We start from the raw sequence: 21594 nt of genomic DNA, 5'->3' as shown, positions 1-21594 counted from the left end.
AAAAAAAAAAAAAAAAAAAAAAAAAAAAAAAAAAAAAAAAAAAAAAAAATTGAAAAGACGCGTTCTACTAATTTATTTACTCAAAACGGCTAAAATTGATGCCCATATAAATATATTTGATATAACTAACCAGAGTTTGATACATTTATAATTTACAGATTGAAGAGACCATCATGACACATGACATAAAAGCAGAGTAACTAGAGAGAACGTGAGATATTGAATAAAACAAAAGGTACTGTAGAATATTTGGATAAAACTTGTAATACAGAGGTAAAGAAAATTAGAATAAATGTTTATAAATGACTAAACCGACCCAGGAATTGACTAGAAAAGAAAGAGAAGAGAATAAAACAGTGTATGTAGAGAATTAAAGAGTAGAGAAATAAAGAGATAAATAGAGGATTAAACCGACATCAAATCGACTAGAGCGATAGCAGCAGCAGTTCTTTCTTCAGCATCCAGATTTTTATTTCTAGATGACCCATTTTCATTTTCATTTGAATTATTTGAGTTTACGTGATCATTTTCCTGTTGTTTGCGCAAACTTTCAGCCCCGATAGTAGCCCAATCTTCTTCATCGGTATCACTTTGATTAGGGTTACTGGAAGATTTTTTCAGGGAGCGACTATAAGTAGAAGCAGGGGGTTGAAGACCATTTGATCTTATTACTGAAGAAGATGAATTAGTATGGGAACTTAAATCATAAGGTGGTTTCAGTAAAGAAGAATTTGAATATTTTGGAGGTGACGATAACAGGGAGGATAAGGTTGATCTAATATGAGATTCATTGAAGGAAGATTTTCTACGACCAGCGGATGAAATTGTAGCAGCGATACTATCGGCAGAGGTTGTTTCCAAAGAAGTTGCATTATTCAAGGGACTTGAATTTTGATGATTATTTGCGTTGTGGATATAATTACCAGAAGAAGTCCAAGAATTAGTGGGGGAACCCAGTAATAAAGCAGCATGAGAAGCAGAAGGAGGAGGAGAATTGATTGAGACATTTGAGTTTTTAGCAGACGACAAGATATAATTATCTAAGTTTTCAATTGAATTAAGTCTTGATCTATTAAAGATTTGATGTCTTGTTTGATTATGATTATAACTATGAGTGTTTTTAATAATGGAAGAAGAAGATTTACGTCTTGAAGAAGGCATCGAACCATTATTAGGAGTATTTGAACCACCGGGAGGAGGAGGACTCAATTTCAATGGAACACGATTAGCGAATTTTATTGGAGGAGATTTAATTTTCTTGAATTTATTAATGGTGCTTGAACCATTATTAATTTCATCATCATGGTCAAAAGTGAAGAGTTCATCATCTTCCATGACTGCATCTTCTTCATCCTCACTGCTACTAGCATCGGCCTCATCACTACTATCTTCATCGATTGCATCTTCATCATCGTCATCATCATTACCTAACGCAAAATCATCTTCAGAATCAGAAACAATTGCATTTGAATTATTTAAACTTTCATTTGGGATTTTCAAATTATGTAAATTTGATCGATTATTAGTAATTGATTCTCTTCTTGAAGAATTTAATTGTTTAAGTTTTTCTCTACCGGGATTTGAAAGTTTTGGTTGTTGTTTTTTAGACCAACCTAATTTCAAGCCAGATTGATTTCTTAAATCATGAACGTTAATTTTATTCTGTTCAGTATCGGGCTGTTGTTGTTCTTGCTTGATAGAAGTGTCCTTTTCAGTACCTTCAGTTACGATATAATCGCTATCAACTTTGCGAACCGCCCATTGACCCCAACCGATTTTTTCAAAAACAACGTTATTTTCCAAATCGGTCTGGTCCATAGCAGCCATGATTAATCTTCTTTGTTTCGATAACGAAAGAAGGTCGAAGCCAGGAACTTCAATGGCCAATTGGCTGGTGATATGACGTATTGGTAAAGGTCCTTTACGTATAAGTAAGTTAGCCAAACGGGTGGGTGTAATTTTCAGGGCCACTTTGATTGCTTCCGGAGAAGAGGTGGATAACAATTTCTTTTGATGTTCCTCCGACTTTTCATTTTGTTGTTGTTGTTGCTGCTGCTGTTGCTGTTGCTGCTGTTGTTGTTGTTGTTGTTGTTGTTGTTGTTGTTGTTGCTGCTGCTGCTGCTGCTGTTCGTGTGCAATTGGTCTGGGGTTATCGAAGGAAGCGTTACGCGAATGGGCTGGAGAAGCTCCATTGGGGGAGTAAGAATTCATGGTGACCGAAGAAGGAGGTGTTTGTTGTTGGTAATTATAGCTATTATAAAGATTCTTATTCAATTGGTGATACGTTGGCAAATTAATTGCCGGAAACTGATAATTCACGCCAGTGGGAGTTAATAATTGCGGATTACCAAAAGAAGGCGGGGGTAATACCAGAGACTGAGACTTGGACCTTGTATGGGAGAAAGACCCTAATCGTGTTGAAAAATTGGATGGAAAATTCGTTGATAAATTGGGCGAGTCAAGCAGATAATTTTGCGGAATAAATTGTGTCTGGGGTAAATTTGGTGGTGACAATTCCAAGGATTGAGAACGAGAATGTGGATTGGTGGCACGGATAGGTGGTAACGTGGGATTGTTTGTACTGGGAAGATATGACATGGGAAAAAGAAGAAACTAATTTGAAAAATTTGAAATATTTGGTTTTTCACAACTCACGGTGTAATCACCTAACAAAAACAACAGAAAAAACAGTGTAGCGAAATAAACCCAAATAAAACAATGTCTCGGGAACCACGCAAACTGGGAAAATTTGGCCGAAAAAAGCTAAATTCGCTAACCAGGAAATTCAATTGAATGACTGGATGACTGGGTGTGACCAGATGGGCTTAATGGCACTGACCGGGGGGAACTGAGCAGCTGGGCACCGAGTATTACTGATATGACTAATTGACTGGCTAAAGGTTATTTCTGGTTTCAATTAGGCTCAAAACGGATGTGAAACAATCTTGTTGGGCCCTGTCTGATAATTGGGGTTGCTATGAAATCAGCTAATTAGGAAGTTGGTGCTTGGGTGTACTGATAGTTGGCTGGTGTACGGGGGTCCTGCTGGGAGGAAATCTTATCGCAGTCTGGATATCTAGTGATTTATATTGGTAAAGACGGTGGCAATAGTGAAAAATGTTAAATCAATGGCATCAACCCAACAGAAGCATCGCCATTACGATTAAGCGTGGGATCTGCATTTACAATCGGCGCTTTTAATGGTGTCCCTTCCCGGGTTAATCCTCGAGGTTGGGTTGGTCATTCATGCTAATAGTCCCTTTGAGGATATAGATGGATTGAATGGCATTATATTGTTTTAAAATGTATGTAGTTTTACTAAATGGTTGCCAATTGCGAAATACTTGGAATACTTCCCATGGCTGCATTCTCCGATATGTCCAGGGGAGGTAGCTGGTTAATCATTTTGATCTAATACCCCTTGGGTATGATCCGGCCCGTCACCGCCGTTTGGTTGGTTCCTAGCACCCGGGGCTAATCCTGGTGGATGTTGATTTAAATCATTTCAACTCCTGGTGCGTCTGGAGATTGTGTTGCACCAAGGTATTTTAATGGATCGAATTACTCAATTGATTGTCTGGGGTATTGTTTTCTGAGAATGCTTGTGCATTTTGATATCCCTTATCCCTTCAAAGATCATTAGTCTGATATATACACTTTACAACTGATCTAGGGTATTTCCCAATCAAGAACATTCATATTGATACATTTAATAAAAATAATAATGTTTTTCAATTACTTACAATTTATATACAATTGTAATAAACAGAGACAGAACAAAACAACTACAATTACCCTATATATAGGTATACCTAGGAATAATTGGTTGGACATTAAACTAACCTTCTTATAAAGATGGAAAGTTTTTGTCATCCAATGGTTTTTTATCGGCAGTGGTTGCTTTAGAAGATGGTTTTCTACCACCTTGAGCATTGGCACCACCTCTTCTACCACCTCTCTTGAAGTTACCTCTAGCAGATTCGGATCTGAAAGGTTTTTGTTCATCAGCAAAAGTAGCTTCAAAATCTAAAAATTTTTTTTCCTTTTGAGATTTTTGTTTGGCCTTTTTAGCAACACTTGATTCAACAAAAGATTCTTGTTGTTTAGCAACAACTTCACCTTGAGACCATTTTTCTTCAGCACCTTCGTTAGCTTTTCTCAAGTTTTTACTACCATCTAATTCTTGTTGTTTGACTTTTAATTCAGCAAAATAATCATTTAAAGATTTTTTTGGAGCAACAGCTTCAGTGGTGGATTCACCGGATTCAGCTTCTAAGTCTTCAACAGCATCTTGTAAACCTTCGGTTTCATCTTGTAATTCGGATTTATCATTACCACCCCATCCTTGTCTAACTTTTTTACCAGAATCAGCTTTACCGGATCTGGAGTGACGGTCAAATGGTCTTTTATAGTGTTTGGATGGAGTAGATGATGGAGCTTCAACGTTTTTGTTGTTGTTTCTAGATTTTAAAGCACCTTCATTACCAGTTGGCTTTGGCTTGTTTTTAGATCTAGATGGATCAGCTTTGGCTGGAGCAACATCCTTCTTTTTAGAAGATGAAGTGTTCTTAACAACTTCCCTGATTGGTAATTGTGGAGTGGAATCGTCTTCCACGTCGTTACCTAATAAATCGTATAAGTTCTATTCAAGGTTAGTATATGGTTATTTTCTTCTTCTTCTCAATGGGTATCGAGTATCTTTTCCAAAAATTTCATGACAAAATTTCTTCTTCGCTTCCATCCTGCTTATTTCACTCCCATCACCACATCTTTCCACATTTTTACATCCTTCCACATCTTTCCACATCTTTCCATCTCACTACTGAATTTATTTCTTCAATCTTTCTTGATACTTTTTCCAATCGTTCATCATACTTTTTCAATCTCCGTCCAACCCTCTCTCGGGGACTAATTGAGAATACCCTAATCCATGGGAAAAAAAAAAATCTCTTCACGAATTACATACTTTGTTTTCAAATGACATGATTTGTCGTTTAGTTCTGTATTCAATCTGTGTAGAAAGAAAGGAAACTTATTGCAATTAAAAAAGAAGTGAAATTATTTTCATCGTTGAAACTTTGCTGGGAAAACTCAGAAGAAAAAAATTTTCAACGAACGACCAAAAATTCTCACCACACATTTTTACCAGTCACAAAAACTAGTTTTACAAGCTTCAAATTTAGCAACTACTGCTAACTATGTTTATAACTACGACAACTTCAATATACCAATTACAAAAAGATATTAAGTAGCAACAGTGTTAGCATTACCATTGAGCAAGCGTGCTACTTGTAATTGTGATTCAATAAAACGGCAGAAAAATTTTTTTTTTCAACTAATCAAGTAAGACTAGTCAAGCTAATGAACGAAAAAACATAGCAAATTGCTGCACTTGAAAACATCCGTACTGTTTCGTCAGCAATCGCATGGCTTTAGGCCTCTTCACATAGACCTTAGCTGAACTGTTAGGACTGTTTCACTTTTACGTTAGTATTGGCCTCTTCGTCTTGTTTGCTTGACTAGCCGTAGCCAGGGAGTGCTCAAATATACGCATGCCATCTCCCAGTCCCCACTGTTTGTCAAGCGTATATTCCAGTCTGGCCTCTCATCAAAGACCTCGAGGGGGTAGTGTACGGGGTGGGTTTTGTTTTTATGTGTCACGTGACTGAAAACTCATTCACCGGGACGGTAAACTATTGCTGCAAAACTTACAACTATGAATTAAAGGTATAACATTTTAATTTTAGAAAGTGAAATGAAGTATAATGTAATAACGACAGGGAACAAAACGAAACAGAGATAAAACACAAATGGAAAGGAATATATAGAGAAGTATAAAGAACAAACAAAAAAAAAAGGAGAAGAAAAATTTTATTAACTATTCTTGAGCTTTATTAACAAAAGCATCACCGACTCTTCCCAAGAAGCCCTTAACAGCAGCCCTGAGATCGGAACTCATGCTTTTGGAAAATAAACTCAAGGTTAACTCATATAATACTGGAGTGTATTTGAGGAAATCATCCTCATCGAGCTCAACGTAACCATGATATATTTCAACAATGACTGGTTTCCAAGTAGAAATATTTCTTTGTTGGTTTGTTTCATCGAATTCGGTGTACCTTTCGATGATTGTAGTACACAATGGAATGATTGAATTCAAAATATCTTTTTTAGTTTGAGTTGAAGTCTTATCATCATCACAGTACATTCTAAACATTATGTTTAAATAAACTGCCAGAGAACTTGATTCTTGTTTTAATAAATTAGGTAATCTTTCGATAACACCCGCATTCCATAATCTGACTCTTAAATCATAATCATCATTAAATTTCTTAGCAAATTTATAACTTTCATTTAATAGATTAGCTAATCTAATCAAATAATTATAAGGAATACTTTCATAAAAAATTTCATTTTCGAATAATTCACTCAAGGTTTCTATCATTAATAATTGTAATACACATTTGACAACAATCAGAGATTTTTCTCGAGATTTTCTTAATCTAGCTTCAGTATCATCAACTATACTACTAGAAAGCTTATTAACTTTTGGTGAACTTGGGTCATTCAAATCAATGGTTGATCCAACATCATTATCTTCTCGATCTTCAATATAATTACTTTGTTTTAATGGATCAGATGTAAATAATTCTTTAGCGGTAGTTAAATCAAATAAATTTTCAAATGCATCACTAATAAGACTCCATTGATCATTATTGAATTTGGTACTATTATCAATCAATAATGTATATAAACAGGATCTACCGATCCTTGCAATTGTATCATTTTCTTGACAAATACATGATATAACTAATTCAAGGTATCCTTCAATCATCCTGCTTAATGATTCGAAATAATGAGTGAATAATGAGATCATATTTCTTAATGCTTGGATCAAAGTGGTCGATAACCATACACTTAATCGATCAATATCTTTTGGTGTCATACTTGAAGTACTTGATGGGCTTCCTGGAGCGCTGGTATAACTTTCGTCGATATTATTTAATTCCCAATGATTACTTAAAACACTGAAAATTGGAAATAATAATTGTCGACAAATCAAATCCCAAAAATCATTTTCAAAATATGCCCCATATTCTAATAAACTATCAAATAAATGAGTCAATGCTCTAGATCTAACTTCTAGTTCTTCTCCAGTCATTATAATATCATGAAATCCAAATAATACAGGGAACCAAAGTCTTACCAAATTATCATTTTTATCATTCTTTCCATCCTTATTAGTAACAGTTAAGGATTTTCCATTACTTTCATGTTTACTAAAACTGAGGTCAGCAACTTGTTTGATTAATTTCAGTAACACTTCCAATGATAGTAAACTAAGTCTTTGGAATTTTTCATTCTTTGCAATTTCAGTGAAACACACCACTAAATCAGCAAATGATTCTTGGTTAGTCACTTCATCAGCAAATTCATTATTAATCCAACTTGCCATCTTGAAAGTTTTTGATACTAATGACTCACGAGGTTCCTTTGATGCAGCAGTCAAAACTCCAAAAATTGTTTTCCATCCTGATTTGATTTGTGTGGCTCTTGCTAAAATCATATTATTAATACATTCCAATACCATATCTTTGACCTCAATTGAATTGTTATAAATGATTATATGCTCGAAGGGTCTTAAAAATTCTTTTTGAAATTTGAAATGTGACAATTCATCAATATCTAAAAACCTCATGGATAATTGTCTTAATGAATCCAAAGCAAAAAATACTATAGCCAGATTTGAATGAGTACCAACTTTATTAAATGTTTCACCCATTATAGACCATAATTGTGACCATTCAAGACGAATACGATTCATATTATAGTAACAAATATCAACAACTTTTTGCAATGAAAACATTCTTGGATTAGCACTTTGACCTGATGACTCAATTTCTTCAGACGAAACTTCACTCAATGCTTTAACAAAATCGACCATACTTTCACCGGATAAATTAGCACTATTGGTAAATACCTTATCAATGGAAACTTCTAAAGCAGTTTGCGATAACAAATATGCAGCTTGTGGAGTCAAATGCTGATTGTAAAACTTGTTAGCTGCATTTTGCGATGCTGTAGTAGAATTAGTAAATGAAGAAAAGAAGCTTGAATTACTTGCATGAGCAGCTGAGCTTTCAAGAGAGGATCTATTGACTAGCTTAGCCACAGAAACGTCAGGAATAGAATCCTGATCGACACCTTGAGCTATCAATTGTAGTCTTTCCAATTGTGAAATGGAGGTCAATATTTGAATCCAAGCATTCTTCAAATTATCACCTTCACTTACGGCAATATCAAGCATTATATAAATAGCTTGAACATTCTTTGGTTTCATTTCTTCATAATTATTCAAATTTTCGAATTGAACTAAAGCACCAATGAAGGAAGTTCTTGCATAGTCCAAGTCAAACATACAAGCAATTTTGATAGATAACTTGATACCCTCTAAGCATATTTTCAGAACATCATCCTCGTCATATTCTTTGAATGGAGGAGTTAATCCGGCCAAAATGGACATCCATAAAGTATCAAAAATTGATTTAACATGATGAACATGAGAGGCTGCATAGAAAATACTGTTACCGCTGGCGTCATCTGATTTAAGCTTTTTCCCTAAATTTCTTACTAATTTTTCTGTCTTTGTTGACATTTCTTTAGATGCATGAATGTAAGCTTCACGGCTCAAATCACGCCCACCAAAGAAACCAACAGATTGATTAGAGTTATTTGCAACATTCAAGTCACCAGCTAATAAAGCAGCGTGTTGTTCAGATTGTAATTTAATTTCATTCAGTTGAATCTCATCATAAATACTAGTCAAAAGCTCTTTTGGTAAATCTTGACCATCATTAATACCCGAATTATTCATAATGAAACTTTCCACCGTCATTCTATTTTTGATTTGAGGTGAGTGTAAATCAGTATTCAATAAAATCACTGAGTACGATAAGATATAGGCAGCATCAGCATTACGGAAAACAGTTGGGTTACCCAAAACATATCTTTCGGCAAATTTTAACATAAATCTATCAATCTTTTGAGCTTCACCGGGCAATCTAAATGATTGCAAAAAGCGTCTCATTGCATCAACGAATCCGGCATTGGTGAATTCCATTTCATCAACAAAGGCATGCATGATAGCAATGTTTTTCTCGTCACCTTCACCCAAGTATTCACCAATTGTAGCTTTATCTAAACCATCGGTTTCTAATAGGAAGACTGCAATTTCACGGGGATCATCTCGTTTGATGAATTCATTATCCAAGAAGTACTTAATACCCTTCTTTGGCTTTTGGTTGAATTGTTTAATGCCTTCCAAGAGTTGTTTTTTACGTTGTTTCAAGCTTTCAAACTGTTCAGGATCATCTGTCTCATTAACAGCCTCATTGGTTCCATTATTAGTCCCAATGAAAGAAGGATTTCTGGAATTATTTGCAGTTGAGTTACCCGAATCAACAGTAGCTGATCTTTCTCTTCCATTTGAAAGTAAACCATTTGATACATTTTCTAATTTTTTATTGGAATTGATCCCTTTTTGAGCCCATGAATACAATGATCTTAAAAATGCAACAGAACAACTAATCGAGGTCATCTTTAATGCATATTCTAATGGGAAATGATTATAAATATCCGGTTCAGGTGGTTTTGATGTCATAGTACTAGTAGTCAAATTAGCTATTTTATTGATATCATAGACAGATATACCCTTTCTTTTGTTTTCTTGGTACGCTGCTTTCTGATTAGCTGTCACCTCTACTCTTGCTAGAGATAGCTTTGTAAGATAGTCAATTAATTTTTCACATATATTTGACATATTACTATCACAGTCATAATTTAAGTAAAATTCAATGATACATCGAGAATCATTACAAAGTCTTTCTATGATTGATAATAAATATCTTTTTTGGTGTGGAGTGGAAGTTTTCATTTCTGCAACTGGGAAATATATCTCATCCCAGAAAACTGGAATTTCGTCTTTGAACTCAGATCTTAAATTAGAAATTATTAACCAGAGAATTTCCAAAGTTAATTCAAAAACGGGTGCTAGCGGAGATGCAGCATTCCTAGCAATTGCAACACTAAGATAATCTCTAACTGTATTGATTAATCTAGCTGGTTTATTGTTGGATGATAATAATACAACGTCATGATTTAAGAAAATATCAATATTTTCTCTGAGAATAGTATGGATAATATGTAAGGATAATAGCTTTGATCTTACTGAATGAGACCTCATATCTAAAGTTTCGGAATCTAAAGATTTGATCGAAAGCTTACACATGGATCTAAAAATTAAGAAAGCATCTTTCACAGCTAAATCTTCATCCTTCTCGCTGGCTTTATTAGCTTCATCAACGCGATCTAAATCATTAGCTTCATTGTTGAAGTTTTCCAAATTCTCAAGAGTTAATTTAACACCAGTGCCTGAGGTTTCGGCAAGGTCATCTTTACTTCCAGCCAGGGATTTCAAGTTAAGGGTACTACTAGTTTTGCTTCTTGAACTTAAAGAATCTGTGATTCTTTGGAAAACTGCTCCTATCACTTGAGTCAATATACCCTGGGCTACTGCTTGATTTCGTGGGACCAATGAGAAAATAAAAACATTGTAAATCTGTCTTACTGCTTTTAATAGAGAAGCACCATGGCAAGGCATAAGTAAAATACTATGCATTAATGCTCTTACAACTTGTAATTCAACTTCAGGGTCAGTACCTTCACCATCGAAACAAGATGCGACAACGTCGACTGAGTCATCTGTTAACCTGACTTTATCTTCATCATCATCAAACAGCGCGTAATCAAACAATTTTGCGAATAAATCAACAGCCTTTGACTTTAAATCATTACTAGAAGATTCACAAGTGAGTTTTAAAGCGTTAAATAATACGTGAGGATCTCTTGAATTGTTATCATTCAATGAATCAATTGCTTTTTGTACTGAATTTTTCAATTCTTCATTTTTTTTTGCTTCCTTACTCATCATAATGAGATCAAATGTTTTCTTGAATATTTGGGTATTGTCAACTGTAGCATTCGAGCTTAAAGAAACAGTTGATTGCTGGCGAGTGTGAGTTCGAGAAGATAAAGAGGCAACACGCAGCGGGTGGCCTGAGGTGGTATCTTCATGAATTGAAATTTCTGGTGTTTGTGGAATCGTAGGGGTAGTGGCTCCATTTGACTCTGCTTGTCCATTAGAGGGTATTGGTGTCGAATCTGGGGCATTATCTACTTTTTCTTCGTCTTGAAGCTTTTCTTTTTGTTGGGTATTAGGTACATCTTTTTCAGGAACTTGAGGTGGTTCAACACCTTCATGTTTTTCATCAGTCTTTTTCTCATCCAATTCATCTTCCTTATCTTTCGCAAGATTAGCTTTATCATCCTCGTCATTATTATTATTAGAAGTATTAGTAGTAGATTCTTCACTTGGCCCTTCATTCACTTTATCTTTAGGGGTATCATCCTTGTGATCCTCTTTTAGAGCAATCTCTTCCAAGCTATCGCCATTGGAATTTACATCCACCAGTTTCTGTGAAGGTTCATCAACAACAGTCGAGGAACCTGTTTCCGGATTGTCATTGGCAGATCCATCCTTAACAGCGGCACTAGGATCGTCGTCAGTCATATTTATTCTAAGTTCTGAACGATATCAAAAAGCAATTGATTATAACCTGGCTTTTCTTTCAATATTGGTAAACAGAACTTTCGATATTACGGCTCAATTTCTTTGATTAACTTTCTTGTTTTTGTATTCTTCTATAGATCGGTGTTTTCTTTCTTTAAAGTAATACTTTTTTATCGGTCTCGCTCACCCATTTTTTTTCCACTCGCTGGCTGGTTTTTAATTCTTTTTTTTTTTTCTTTGGTAGTTCTCTGTCAGTTTTTCAGGCTTTCTTTTTTTTGGTTCAAATCTCGCAGGCACAGTTGGGGTTCGATCTCAATACTTAATCACCTAAACACTATGATTGTTGGATCTATTGGGTTTAATTGGACAAGATACGAGAAGAAGTCTACAATCTACTGAAATTTTTATCAAAAGATACTTATGTTGAATAGTTATTCAAAAAAACAATACATAAATAGTTAAATCAGATTTAAAATTCACTTAAAGCAACAGCAGTAGCTTGGAAGTCATCATGGGAGATAGAAACATTGAGGTTCTTGATACCAGCTTTAGCAGCGGCAGCTTTAGCAGCTCCTGATAAAGAGACTTGTGGAGCACCATTGGAGTCACGGTTAATTTGGATATCAATCAAAGAAGCACCGGCACCTTGAGATTTAACACCCAAGGCTTTGAAGACAGCTTCTTTGGCAGACCAAGTACCAGTGAAAGAAGCTTGAGGAGAAGAAGAGCTTTGACAGTAAGCAATTTCTTCTGGGGTGAAGTTTCTTTCGATGAAGGTATCATTTTCAGTATTAATGGCAGACAATAATTCAACATCAACACCAACACCTTTGTTTGATTTATTCAAAGCAGCTAAAGATTTAGCAGTGGCGTCAGCAACCTTAGAAACATAGGTGTTACCTTGGACATCCTTTTTGGAAAAATTCAACAATTTTTCATCGTTAACACGAGCCAATGGATCCAAGTAAACTGGTTGTTCTAATTCATCAGCATATGGAGCTTTATCTTTAGCAACAAACATGGTGTTACGGGTCATAGCGTTATGCATGTAACGGTAAGCTTTCTTGTTACGAGCATTAACTTTAACAGCATAATCTTCATATGAAGATTTATCCATAACTGCAAATAAGTAATCTGGGTGAACAACAACAGCTTGAGCACCTTTTTGACCGAAACCGAAAGAGGTAACAGAGACAGCTTTGATACCATCGGTTTGGATGGTTCTGGAAGGATATAAGACGTATTCATAATCTTCCAAGACCTTATCGACATTATCAGCATTTCTATTACCAGGAACAATACCAGAATTCAAAATTTGAATGGCACCATTCAACATCCAAGCACCGGCAGCACCTTTTGGATGACCAGTTAAGTATTTTTGGAAAACACCGAAAACTGGATTACCTTCGGATCTACCCAAATGTTTCATCATTGAATTGATAGTGGCAGATTCATTCTTATCATTAGCAACAGTAGAAGTACCATGGAATGAAGCAACACCTAAATCATCAATAGTCAAATCGAAAGCAGCTAAAGCCCCTCTTAATGGAGCAATTCTTGGATCATTTTGGTAGAAGTTGTTACCCCATTGTTTCTTAGCTTCTGAAACTTGGAGTCTAGCTTCACGGTGAATTTCTTCAGTTCTTTCACGTAAGAAATCAGCTTCAGAGAATTCAGCACCATAATCTTCTTTAGCTAATTCAGCTTCTTCATTCAAGAATTCAATTTCACTTTCTTCCCATAATTTGATTTGACCTAATCTTTGTTTCAATTGACGAGCTCTGTATTTGATGTTCAACATTGGAGATGGGTATTTCAAGTCACCATGGTGTTCACGAGCAGTAGTTAAAATACCTTTACCTGGAGCAGGAACTGATCTACCAATCTTATCAGTAGCAGTAGCAGTTAAAGCAAGAACAGCATAAATTGGAACACCCATTTTGATAGCTAAATCAGCAGTCATAATAACTTGAATACCAGAACCTTGAGATTCCATGAAACCATTTCTAGTAGTAGTGGTTGGTCTAGACATTTCTTGAGGAGTTCTACCATGTTCGAATTCCTTAAGAGCATTAGAAGTAGCATTCATGTTAGCAAATTCATAAGAACCTTCTTCTTGGAAATCATCATAACCACCAACAAGAACAATCTTAGCTTTACCTGAAGAAATAGTTTCAATACCAGTATCAACAGATTCAACAGCGGTAGCACAAGCACCAACTGGGGTCTTGATTGGACCGGATGATGATAATAACAACATGTTAACCCAAGCAGACATAGTATTAATGAAAGATTCTTGTAAGATATCGTTTTGGACAGGTTGATCTTGGTATCTGTCCTTGAACATACCTCTCAAAGCAGAAACACCACCCATACCTGAACCAGAACAGTTACCAACTTCTGAAACATGAACATATTTATAGAATTCATAAGGATCAGTAACACCAGCAGATAATAAAGCTTCCACAGTAGAAACCAAAACATATAAGGTGATTGGATCAACTTGAGAAATGATATCTTCAGGAATACCATATTGTTTTGGATTCCAACCAGTTGGGATTTGACCAGCAACTAATCTATCAAATCTTAAAGCTTTTGGAACATATAAGGTAGCACCCTTCAAGATTTTAACAGTGTATTCACCACTTTCATCAATTTCAAAGATTTCACATTTATCACCGTGTTGGTGTTTGTATTGTTCGGCAGTTTCCTTTGAAGATTCAAATGGTTCCAAGTCATGTTGAATAACAACTTCTTGAATCATCTTTTTCTTATTTGGATCATAACCATCGAATAATTCTGGTTCAACGAGACGGATACCAGTATGAGCCAAGATTTCTTCTTCATATTTAGATTTGATATCTTTATCATCAACTGGTTGTTGGGTTTTAGCATCAATCCAACCAGAGTATGGTTTACCCTTTAAGTTAGCATTATGATATTTAATCATACCCATAATCCAGGCCATTTCAATACAACCTTCCAAAGAGAATTCACCATTGGCTTCCATTTCCCATCTGGTTCTAGCATTACCCCATGGACCAACTTCAGCAAAACCGGTAACAACGATAACACTGTTCAAGTCTAACATACCTTCTAATTGAGGAGCAACTTCTTTAATTTGTTCATAAGGTTTCATAGTTGGGAATTCGAATTTCATATTAGATCTTGGTTGAACAACAACTTTAGAGTAGTTAGCATCAACATTATCACCATTGATAACTTTTTGTTCAATAGAAGATTCAATTGAAACAGCTCTTCTAATATCAGCAGTATCGACTAAATCAGTTCTTAATTTATGAGTGAACTCTTTCAAGTTTTCAATAAATTGTAAACCACCATTCAAATCAGCCATAATTGGTTCTTCTTGACATAAATTGACAATTTCAGGAGTTAATAAGCCTAAGATATTGAAAGCCATTTCTTTTTGACTGAAGGTTCTGACACCTAATTTTTCAATACCTTCAGCAATGATGTTGTTACCACTCATCAAACCAGTACCTCTAGTCCAACCAATAACAGCACCACAAATGGTCAATTTATTTCCCCAGTCTTCAGAGTACCATCTGTTGAATAAGGTTTCTAAAGAAATCTTAGATTCAGAGTATAAACCATCAAAACCGAAAGTACCATGATTTGGAGAAAGTGGTAAAATAACTTGAGCTGGTCTAGTTTCAGAAACTTTTTTGGTTTTAACGTAACCCAATAATCTTAACAAGTTGGTCAACATAATTCTGTGGGCTAATTCTGATTTCGAATCGATATTATCTAAACCATTACCATTTTCTGGAATGGCTGCGAATGGGATAACAGCATCCAAGTCCCAACCTAAACCACCATTCTTTGGATCATTGTAAATATAGTCAACTAAGCTTTCAACATCCTTCTTAGAACCTTGATTGAAAGGAACAACGATTAAAGTGGAACCAGAAGCACCATATCTGGAATACATGGTTTGATAATATTCAGTAACTTTTCTTGAGAAACGAGAAGTAGTAACAATAACTTTAGCACCACCACTAATTAAACCTTGTAAGATTTCTGCACCAATTGAACCTGCACCAGCACCAGTAACTAAGATGTATTTGTCTTTGAAAGTTAAACCATTAATAGCAGCACTTTCCAAACCATCCAAGTAAGTAGAGGAGAATTTAGAAGAGTATTCCCAAGCATCACCATTCTTTTGTTTGATGTGTAAGAAAGGTAAAGTTTGAGGTGGGATGGTAGAAGAGACTGGTTGCAAGATAGAAGTTTTATCTGGCAATGAAGCAATTTCGTCATCTGAGGAAGCAGATTCATCTTCTTCATTTGGAGTTGAAGTACCAGAATTAGAAGCAGCAGCTTTTTGTAAAACATCTTTAGTTGGTTGGTCAACTTCAATTTCTTTATTTGATTCAACATAGTTGATTAATTCATTGTATAATTTTTGAACTTCCAATTTAGTACCTTTAGATAATGAAGCTTGTTTTGTGATAGCTTTATAAACACGGGCTAAATCTTCATGAATAGTTGGTTGGCCTTTTTGTTTGGTCATTGAACCACCTTGAGCCATTTCATAAACATATTGTTCGAATTTTCTGACTGAATCTTTATTAGCTTCTTGGTAATTAATTTTACCTTTGGCATCAACGGTAGTTTTTGGACCAGTAATTTTAGAAACATCTTTGAAAACTGGATCAACACCTAAAACTTGTTTACAGTTATCAATTAATTGTTGACCTAATCTTTTAGCCAATTGATAGGTTTCACCTTTATATTCAGGAGTATGATCAACGTGATATTGCATAAATTTGATTAAAGTTGGGTTTGAACGATTCATAATTTGAATACATTGATTAATGGTTTCACGATCAATTGAAGTTAATTTACCAAAAATAATATCAAAATACATTGATAAAACATCTTGTCTAGCCCAATTCCAGTAAGAATCGTAAGTTCTTGATTTCAATGGAGAGAAAGTTGGTTTAATACCATTCGCATAGATTTCACCATGTTCTTCTTCCCATAAATCTAATTCTTTTTGTAAAAGAGCAGTAGCTTCTTTTTCTTTAATAAAAGATTTAGCACCTTTATTCAAGTCAACTTGTAAGTATCTAGCTAAAACTTCTAATTGTTGTCTAGCCATAGTTTTATTTTCAGAAGTAATAGCATCTAAAGCAGCACTATCAATAACAGCACCACCGGCGCCACCAGCACCACCAGCACCACCGGCACTAGCAGAAGTTAAAGAGATACCGGCATTAGAAGCATATTTAGTAGCAACAGAATCCAAGAATTCTTTAGCATCCGAATCGGAGCCTAATCTTGAAGCAGGTTCATTAGTTAAAGCCATTAATAAAACAGAATCTTGTCTACCGGAACCTAAACCAAATCTTGATTCCAAGTATTTTCTAGCGACAGTAATAGAAAACCCACCAGGCATTTTAGAGGACATTAATCTACCAATAAGAGAAGTGGAAGTTTTACCTAATTGACCATTGAAAGAGTCTTGGAAAGTTTCGGCCAATTCTTCCAATGGGGTATCTTCAGGTTTTTCAGGAGTAGAACCAAATTCTTTACCTAAATCACCCAAGATTTCATTTTGGACGGTGGATTTACCGTTAACCAAATCTTTAATAGCTTTTGACATTGGAATTGAATCCAAAGGTTTTTTCAATTTTTGTGCAACCAAAACTTGTAAGACCAAGGCGGCAGAAACTGGTTCATCGGGGATGGAAGCAGCTGGGCCTGCTGGAGCAGCGGCTGGAGCTGGAGCAGCGGCTGGAGCAGCGGCTGGAGCCGGAGCTGGAGCACCAGAAGTAGTAGCTGGAGGAATAGCAGAGGCAGGAGCAGAAGTAGAGCCCACATGAGGTTCTAAAGCTTTAGCAGTAGCAGCTGGAGCTGGAGGAGCCACGTCAGCTGGATCAGGAGTGTAATAAATTTCTTTAGCATCTTTGGCGTAACATAAAACTTGACGTTGTAAAGATAAAGCAGCATCGTAAGATTCATATTTAGCTTTGATAGTTCTTGAGGCCATACCAGCTAAGGTTGGAGAAGGACCAATTTCAACAACACGTTCAGTGTTGTGTTGTTTTAAAAAGACATCTTGGGTTTCAATCCATCTAACTGGAGAAGCGAATTGGTAAGCCAATAATTCTGTTAATAAAGTATGAGAGAGTTCTTGTTCAATTTCTGGTCTCATGATGAAGTATTAGGGGGGGTGGAAATAAATAGATCAAGACTGAACAATTGAAGTGTCTTGAAAGAGAAGGGAAAAGAGAAAAGCTTAAAGAAAAAAAATTGAAATTATTAAAACAAAATAATCAGGAAGTAAAGCCAATATTATATTGATAACAGGGACCAAAGCGATGGGATCTTAGTGAAAAATTGTTGGTGGGTTTATTTAAGTGTTGGCACTATAATCAGTGCGATCTCCATACAAAACAAAAAAAAAAATAATGAGAATAACAAAAATACTACGATTGATAAAACTACTCAACCAAGTCTACGAGGTGAATGTTGTGGAATATTGCAGTAATCCCATCCACACTAGTTGCCCTGTATTTCCTTTCAGTGTTGAATCCAGGTATTCTATATAATTCAACACGCTATAATGAGCTATAGAATAGATACACTTACTATAGTTAATACTGTAATACTTAATACTGTAATAGTTAATACTGTAATACTTAATACTGTAATACTTAATACTGTAATACTTAATGCTTACAATACATAATACCTTCAATACTTAATACTTACTATAAATAACACGTACAATAGTTAATACTTACAATAGCTAATACACCCCAACACTGCACTCACTAATAATAACAACTAGTTTTGAGTGCGAGTCCCTTTTCTGTTTTGCAACAATTTTAAGGCGAAAATCCCAAAAATCATTTTTCACCCAACAAAGAAGTTTGACTTTGGGCAAAACTCAACAGATTCATTTTGGTGTACAGGTGTTTTTGTTGGTTGAGGGTGTTTGGGTTTGGGCACTACTGTCTTTTGCACCCATCTCATTATCGTTTAGGGTATATTATTATACTATATACTTTGTTCAGTTTTTCAAGGCCCATCGGCCCTTTTCTTTACTTGTTTCAACTTCTTTTCATGTTTCTTAGCCCGTGCCTCTTCCTCTTTGCAAACAGAACAGCCGCATTCATCACACCAAAGGTAACCCGGTACTTCACGATTAGGATCGTAGACTAGATCTGAATTTTCAAATTCATCTTCATGCTCATCGGATTCGTGATCAGATTGATGCCCATCGAATTCGTGCTCAGATTGATGCCCGTCGGATTCGTGATCAGATTGATGCCCATCGGATTCGTGCTCGAATTCACAGTCTTCCGATTCGTGACCAAATTCATGATCGTCAAAATCATTGCAATAAGACTTATACTCAATGTACTCTTTGGTTAAAGGCTCTCTCCCCAATTCAGAGTCAAGAAATGATGCAGTAAGGCATAAAAGATAAAGTTCTAGTCTGTCTGTGCAATTCATTACCTGCTCTGCTAAAGATTTATAAAAATTTTCACTAAGAATCATATAAATGACAGTTTTCAATTCTTTAAACAAATACAGTTTTGTATTGAATCTGGCCGATATTACTTGTTGAAGGTTATACAAGATCAAATTGCTAATGGAATCCTTTGGATTGGGTTTAATATGCCAAATTAATGATAATTCATATTGCCTGGCGTAAAAATAATCAAACCCTTCTAGTAATCTAGCCACTTGATAATACCAATCGGTGGGACGTGGTGCAAAAAAATCATTGCCTTTTGGACAAGTAGAACTGAATAATGCGTATCCCCAATAATATGGGTGAACTGAATTGTTAAAGAGAAATTCTTGCACTTTTAAAATATGTTCTCTTGTTTCTACTGGACTGGTTCCGTATCTTCCCATAACACGATTTTTAGGAACACCCGTTGGAGGTTGCTTGGTGAATACATTAGAAAAATTACTAAGTTTTTCAAAAATGATTTCTTGATCAAATTGCATAATTTTACTCAGAGTCTCTTTAATACGTTGAGGGTAGCTTGGAAATGAATCGGCCAATGAAGCAATTGAAGGAAACTTGGACTCAGAACTAGAACCTGGTTTCGAAATTGATGATGGCTCTGGCTCTGGCTCTGTATCTGGTACGGTGTCTGGTACGGTGTCTGGCTCTGGCTTAATAGGAAACAAAGGAATTTCGTTTTCAAATGAATTTTCATCATCAGTTGGTAACATCTTTTGGAAGGTTTTATAAAGCCATTCCTTACAAGCAAGCCTATCCTCAGCAATCTTCCTCGATTTTATTGTAATGTTCCTTTTGATTGGCTGTTACTTGAGGTGTAATCTTTTGAATGTATTTGGTACAGATACTCTTCGCATCGTTAATATCCCAATACTGAGTGAGTGCGTCTTCAAGAGTCTTGCTGCTTTCAGTAATATGCTCTTTCAAACAGTTTTGCAAGTAAGTTTGTTGGGCTTGTAGATAGTTTCTGAAATTCTTGATTTGGTCTTTATTAATATCTCTATGATCACGCATACCGTCATGACATACTTTTAAAAGCTGGTTTGAGAAATTTTGACATTTATCCTTAATCCCATAACTTTTATTAGTTTCATTGACTATCATCTTTTTGATATTTTCCCATGCGTTGGAGTCGTCAAGTTGTTCAGCCTTACTGTCCCGAACAACCTTAGTGAACACCTTATAGCGGCCTTCTGAAGCTTCATCTATATGGCTGGCATCACAAGTTTGGGCCAATTCCTCGAAAATAGCTTGGATTTTTGCATCGTGACTTTTCATTTCCTTTTCAAAAAGACCTTGCATATACCCCAAACAGGATTCGAAGTTTTTGCTGATTGGTTTATTATTGGTATTACCGTTGATTTCGCTAATTGTAGCTGAAACTTTTTCTGCAAGACTTTCATCTCGCTTATTGGAATTGTTTTTGGTGTACCGCAATTGCAGGACTTCTAGAATACCCGTAGTTACCACCTCAGGATCGATATTCTCAGTCTCGGCAACTTTTTGACTAGGAAGAGCAGAATCAATGGGTTCGGGGTGAATCACTTGCTGATTGAGATTTCTAGTAAGTCCTGGTGGCGGGAAGTAGTTATTAAATGACATTTGCAGCAATTCAAAAAAGTATGCAAAAAGTGAGATCTCTCTTTTATTTATATTTGTTAAAATGACCGTACCCAAAAAGCTAAGAGCAATGGGCACCGCGTTTACAACTCAAGGTATTTAGACGAGAAACTAGCGAAGAGAAGTGGCAATCCTACTATTGGACAATTTGGCAGAATTTAATGAGGAAGTTACGTGATCCTATCGATTCCTAAATACAACTTATGAATAGTTAGTGAACCGAAACAATCTATTAGCAAATACATGTAAATATATCTACTAACTTATATATAACTTATGTCTGTTCTATGTCTAACATATATATCATATATCTTCGAACATACATCTATATATCTATATCCAACATATATTGAACATATATATGACATAAACTTCAGTTTGCCTTGCTCCTTTTCTAGTGTCAATTCCAGTCTTACCCCATCTTATATGCAATTGTTTCAGGTTGGCTAGAGTTCTTATACCGTAATATATATGAAATGCCTATCGATAGACATTGTGTTAAAAAGAATAATTGATATTCATCGGACTTCGAGCGTGTCCTGGTTGAAAATTTGGTGTTTGGGGTTTTTTTAAAAAAAAAAGACGTGTCTCTACCCGGACGCTTTTTATAAAAGGAAAAACTTTTCCACAACTTTGTAAAAATTAAACATCACTTCTTTTCAGTCATTAATATACGTTTACTCATATGTTTTGTATAATGTAGAGACCCAAAGCGTATGCCTTCTCATTTACCCTGATTATATTCGGTTATTTTCAGTTTAAATTGGTTTACGAGAACACTTTCGCAATTGGAATATTAATTTATGATCAACTCCACCCTGTATGATTTGATTAC

General features: G+C 35.4%; 5 protein-coding genes across 5 annotated transcripts; all 5 read right to left on the bottom strand.

The window, feature by feature from the left end:
• Positions 1-405: 405 nt before the first annotated feature.
• Positions 406-2192, bottom strand: STB3 (Stb3p; the record flags this gene model as incomplete). The annotated part of the gene is made up of 3 exons (XM_020222152.1): positions 406-1328; positions 1359-2025; positions 2169-2192. The coding sequence occupies 3 exons, from the start codon at positions 2190-2192 to the stop codon at positions 406-408; spliced, it is 1614 nt and encodes a 537-aa protein (XP_020077874.1).
• Positions 2193-3847: 1655 nt separating this feature from the next.
• Positions 3848-4984, bottom strand: HYPBUDRAFT_147343 (uncharacterized protein; the record flags this gene model as incomplete). The annotated part of the gene is made up of 2 exons (XM_020220044.1): positions 3848-4642; positions 4967-4984. The coding sequence occupies 2 exons, from the start codon at positions 4982-4984 to the stop codon at positions 3848-3850; spliced, it is 813 nt and encodes a 270-aa protein (XP_020077873.1).
• An 894-nt stretch (positions 4985-5878) lies between these two features.
• SEC7 (Arf family guanine nucleotide exchange factor) lies at positions 5879-11629 on the bottom strand (the record flags this gene model as incomplete). The annotated part of the gene is made up of 1 exon (XM_020222151.1): positions 5879-11629. One exon carries the CDS (start codon positions 11627-11629, stop codon positions 5879-5881), a length of 5751 nt encoding a protein of 1916 aa, XP_020077872.1.
• Positions 11630-12024: 395 nt separating this feature from the next.
• On the bottom strand, positions 12025-17944 carry FAS2 (trifunctional fatty acid synthase subunit). Its single transcript, XM_020220848.1, has one exon. The coding sequence runs from the start codon at positions 17808-17810 to the stop codon at positions 12099-12101; it is 5712 nt and encodes a 1903-aa protein (XP_020077871.1). The 5' UTR covers positions 17811-17944; the 3' UTR covers positions 12025-12098.
• Positions 17945-18099: 155 nt separating this feature from the next.
• On the bottom strand, positions 18100-20985 carry HYPBUDRAFT_165512 (uncharacterized protein; the record flags this gene model as incomplete). Its single annotated transcript, XM_020222708.1, has 5 exons — positions 19950-20985; positions 18707-19852; positions 18434-18470; positions 18248-18273; positions 18100-18216 (listed from the first exon to the last, which is right to left on the bottom strand). The coding sequence occupies exons 1-5, from the start codon at positions 20739-20741 to the stop codon at positions 18100-18102; spliced, it is 2118 nt and encodes a 705-aa protein (XP_020077870.1). The 5' UTR covers positions 20742-20985.
• Positions 20986-21594: the final 609 nt, after the last annotated feature.

The sequence above is a fragment of the Hyphopichia burtonii genome (assembly GCF_001661395.1).
Source record: "Hyphopichia burtonii NRRL Y-1933 unplaced genomic scaffold HYPBUscaffold_2, whole genome shotgun sequence".
Lineage (NCBI taxonomy): Eukaryota > Fungi > Ascomycota > Pichiomycetes > Serinales > Debaryomycetaceae > Hyphopichia > Hyphopichia burtonii.
The sequence above is the reverse complement of the archived record's forward strand: the minus strand, read 5'-3'. Positions and strand labels throughout refer to the sequence as shown.